Below are 4473 nucleotides of genomic sequence, written 5' to 3'. Positions count from 1 at the left end.
ATAGTAAGAATTATGCCTAACAGAACTAGCTACAATGAAAGTAAAGCTGCCTGTTAAAAAACTGACCCCTGATTGAAGCTTGTAATTTCAACCTTCATCAATTGCTTTCTTGAGTGACTCATCAAATCAGTGTTACCTAAAAAGTCAATACGAGAAAGAGGGTAAACCAATAAATACTCCTTTCAGTCACACAATTGCTACCACTCTTGAGAACACAGTCAAGCGTTTTATTGTTTATACTCATTTTCATTTACACATAAGAGGAACAATCAATGCAGTTCTATCACAGCAGGTGGACCATATCCTGAAACTCTGCTGAATACCATAGACCTGTCTTAAGGTCCAATCAGGAGGGAAAAAAAACTAAACAAAACAAAAGAAGAAAAAAAAACTAAAAAAACATCAGGGGGAAGTAGGGAGGCAAGAAATTTCACTAACATCAGTTAATTCATGATTCATGGGTATTTATTTTGCAGGTAAAATAGCTCTTCTGAACGAGCAAACTGCTTCACTTCTTTACAAAATACACTAAATAATGTTAAGTACTTAGAGAATTCTAACTTTTGCAGTGGTTCATGCGGTAAGGGTGTGCATCCGACACAAAATGGAAAACATGGTTACAGCATCAAACTGCTACTTCTATTCCCAGCTGGTTTATGGAAAAGGTCATTGGACTTCTTGATTTCTGCTCTTATGGAGTAAAAGCAAGAAGTTTTTTCTTTCTAAAGCCAACTATGAAAACAGACTACAGATATGCAGTGCAGTTAAACAGGTCTACAACTCTTGTTTCTAGAGCATTTGCATTTACTATTGTTTTGAAATACAAATAGAAAACTTTTGCACACTGTCACTTCTTACATATGTTCAGCTGAAGGAGTCATTTACAGAATTTACTGTGATGCTCCTATTTTAAACGTGATTTTTTTCTCCTCTTGGCCTCATGGGTGAAGGGAGCAACTCTTTCCACTGAAAGAAAGAAATTACAGGTGTGCAGAAGTACAACTAGGCTACTAACACAGACAGAGACAACTGTGCTCTTGTGCACACCCCTACAACCAGCCGGAGAACAAATTAAGAAGTTAAGCCTGCAAAATAAATGGAGTTTACTCTCAAACTTTTTTTTTTTCTTCATTCCAGATGAATTATAGACCTTGATTCGAGGCTGCCCTCTTTTTTTTTTTTTCTTTTTTTTTTTTTTCTTTTTTTTTTTTTGCAACTGATCTGCGTGCCTATTGGAACAGCATCTCTGCCAGAGTCATTACACTGAAACGCAGAGCTGAGCAGTTTGGTGGCAGAATGTATTGACGTTTTTGCAGCATGAGTCTGGCAACTGGGCTTGGGGAAGTTTCAAGCAGTGGGTCTTTACAATAGCAACTTGATTCTGCAGACAAAAAGCAAAAGATTGGCAGAATTATTAAAGTGTCACAATAAAGGCACGTATACATTCTGCAGAACGTGGCGCTGAGTTTAGTGATGAGCTGGCGGCCACTGCTGTCAGAAGGCGCGGAAAGGCAAAGCTCTACCGCGTGTGAAAAGACGACACACCGAGGTGTCGAGCCTCCCACGGTGGCTACGGGGCAGCTTTTCCCTCGGGACGCCTGCTCGCAGACGGCTCAGCTCCCGCAGGAGCCGCCGGAGCCGAGAGGAGGGTAGAAAAGAAGTAGGGTTGCACTTTGCCAGCAGTCTTCATCTGGGGCGTATCCTACCTTCCTTCCTCGCCAAAAAAAAAAAACCAAACAACCAAAAAAACCAACAAACCACCAACAAAAAACATCATGCCGCTGGTTCCGGGGCTGCATCGACTCCCTTCCAAAGGGGCTGCACGCCCAGGTGCCCAGCGGCGCCTGCAGCTGCCGGCGGGGCCCGGGAGGCGGCACCGGGGACGCCGCGGCGGGCGGGGACCGGCCCGGCCCGGCGCTCTCCGGGGAGCTCGGCTGCGGGCTGGGAAAACAGGTGCCGTTTAGCACTAATTGGCCGAAACACAGGCATTAGCATACGAAATGGCGGCAGATTGGTTTAATAGGTGGAATAAAAAGCAGATTGCCGTGAGTCACTGCCTGCGATCTGGGGGGGGGGGGGGGTTGGGGGCACACGCGACGCGGCCACAGATTGTGAAATGTCAGGAGCGCGCAGCATGCCCGGCGCTCGCCGCCGCTTGCGAAGGGTGTGAACACCGGGTCTTTGTGGGGTCAAACCCCCCCGCCCCATTTCCAACCCCCCGCCTCCCCCCGAGCACCGCGGCTCTCCGGGCAGGGCGGGGTGCGCGGACCTACCTGTGGCGCCGGGCGCGGGCGTGCATGGGGGCTGCCCCGGGGAACACATCGCATTCAACATTTCAGCCTGTGCATCGGAAACGTATGAGTTTGTGGAAAGCTTGTTTGAAGTCTTCGTTAGACATAGTATAGATGACGGGGTTGATGAGGGAGTTGAGATATCCAAGCCACGTGAAAAAGTCAAAGATGGCCATGTGGAACCAGCAAGCGTCCTTGCAAATAGGCATCACCAAGCTGATGATGAAAAAGGGCAGCCAACACACGATGAAGGCTCCTAAAATAATCCCTAAAGTCTTTGTAGCTTTCCGCTCTCTAGCGGCCGTCAGCTTCTTTTTCTCCAGCAGGGCGTCCGAGACCTTCACCTTCACCTGGTTCATGTACACGGGGGAGCCCGTTTCGCTGGATCCCTCGGGAGCCTTGGAGTTTATGGACGTGACGGAAGAGGTCGACCCCGGGGAGTCTGTAATTAACTGTGCCCGGGTTAGTCTTTTACCTGCTTTCTTTGGCGTCTGCTTCAAAATCCGCGACCTGGCTTCCACGTAGATCCTCCCGTAGAGAGCTATCAGCAGCAGAGTGGGAAAGTAGAAGGCTCCTACTGTGGAGTACACGGTGTACAGGACGTGGTCCGTGTTCACCACACAGTTAGATACTTCCTCGGCCTTCGCCTGCCGCCAAAACAAAGGGGGCATGGAGATGCAGATAGAGAAGATCCATACCAGTGCGATCATGCCCGCTGCCCGCTTGGGAGTCCGTTTCGTGGAGTACTCGACGGCGTCGGTGATCGCCCAGTAGCGGTCCAGGGCGATGACACAGAGGTGCAGGATGGACGCCGTACAACAGGTGATGTCCGAGGACAGCCAGATATCGCAGACGATCTGACCCAGCGTCCACTTGCCGGTCACAGTGTACATGGTGCTGATGGGCATGACAAGGATGGAGACGAGGAGGTCGGTGACGGCCAACGAGGCGATCAGATAGTTGGCCGGCGTGTGGAGTTTCCTCGTCTGGTAGACCGTGGCGATGACAAAGGCGTTGGAAAGCACCGTGGCCAGAGTGACCAGCGCCAGGACGACGGCGAGCACGATCTTGCCGGAGAGGGGGGTGGCATCTTGGTAAATCACTTCCTCGGCGCTACAGTTTCGGTAAGAGTCGTTGGCGGAGCCCAACTGCGCCCGGCAGGGGCCGGCCGGCTCCATCCCTCCGCGGCCACCGCCCCCGCAGACGGCGGGGCTCGGCGCGGCACGGCGGGGCCGCTACCCCGGCAGGACCCCGTCGGCGCCGGGGGAGGGCTGCAGCATCGCCGCGCCGGCACCACCTCCCGCCCGCCTGCCCGCCCTTCCGGGAGCTCCGAGCGGGCTCCGCGGAGCCTCACTCCCCACGGGCGAGGGAGCAGGGCAAACCGGGGGCCAGGGGCGCCCGCTCGCCCCGGCAGCTCATCGCCCCGCCGCCTGCCCGCGGAGCGCGGCGAGCCCCGAACATGGGGCTCCCGCCCCGGCCGCCCCTAAGCGCAGCCCCGCCGCCCGCGGCTCCACACCGTGTCTCGACGGGCGCGGTGGCAGCGCCGCATGCCCGCGGGCGGCGGCCTGGCCTCCCGGGCTGCGGGCGCGACGGCGGGAGCTGCGGGGGCAGCGGAGCCGCCCCGCCGGGCCGTGCCTTCACACGCAGCCCGCCGCAGCAAGTTTGCAGCCGCCGCCGCGGGTGCGGGCGGAGCAGGAGGAGGAAGAGGAGGGTCCGCGGGAGGCAGGGGGGGAGACCACCTCCCATTGCGCCCCGCCGCGGGCCATGCTGTCGAGGCCCGGCCTCCGCCCAGCACCGGCAGCCGCGGGCAGGGGCCGGTGTGAGCGAGCGGCGAGCAGCCGCCGCCCCTTATATAGCGGGCGGCGCGGCTCCGCCGGCACCGAGCAACCGGTGCCGCTCTCGGGCGGGCTGTCCGCCCGCCTGCCCGCGGAGGAGGAGCCGCCGAGCCGCCGCCGCCTCCCTTGGCCCTCCCTCCCGCACCCACGAGCCGCCCGACGGGGGGGAGTTCGGCCCGCTCCGGCCCCGCGCACCGCCCCACCGCCGGCCCCCCCCCCCTGCCCCTGCAGGCGTCGGGAGGAGCCCGAGCTCGTCCCCCGCCCAGGCGGCGAGCCGCCCCTCCCCTTCCAGCCCGACGAGGGATGCCGCGGCACGGGCGGATGCAGGTGTTGCTTCGTCCTGCCGT

General features: G+C 57.1%; 1 protein-coding gene across 1 annotated transcript; it reads right to left on the bottom strand.

Annotated features, from left to right (window-relative positions):
* Positions 1–206: 206 nt before the first annotated feature.
* HTR1B (5-hydroxytryptamine receptor 1B) lies at positions 207–3839 on the bottom strand. Its single transcript, XM_066179654.1, has 2 exons — positions 2274–3839; positions 207–1381 (listed from the first exon to the last, which is right to left on the bottom strand). Exon 1 carries the CDS (start codon positions 3467–3469, stop codon positions 2336–2338), a length of 1134 nt encoding a protein of 377 aa, XP_066035751.1. The 5' UTR covers positions 3470–3839; the 3' UTR covers positions 207–1381; positions 2274–2335.
* Positions 3840–4473: the final 634 nt, after the last annotated feature.

This window comes from Chamaea fasciata, unplaced genomic scaffold, assembly GCF_029207755.1.
Source record: "Chamaea fasciata isolate MVZ Bird 193981 ecotype frontalis unplaced genomic scaffold, bChaFas1.0.hap1 SCAF_3, whole genome shotgun sequence".
Classification (NCBI taxonomy): domain Eukaryota; kingdom Metazoa; phylum Chordata; class Aves; order Passeriformes; family Sylviidae; genus Chamaea; species Chamaea fasciata.
Note: the sequence above shows the minus strand (reverse complement) of the source record. Positions and strands in the feature narration are given on the sequence as shown.

Bases quoted from the DNA above. Each gene is read 5' to 3' on its own strand.
- HTR1B (XM_066179654.1), bottom strand. From the start codon at position 3,469: ATGGAGCCGGCCGGCCCCTGCCGGGCGCAGTTGGGCTCCGCCAACGAC.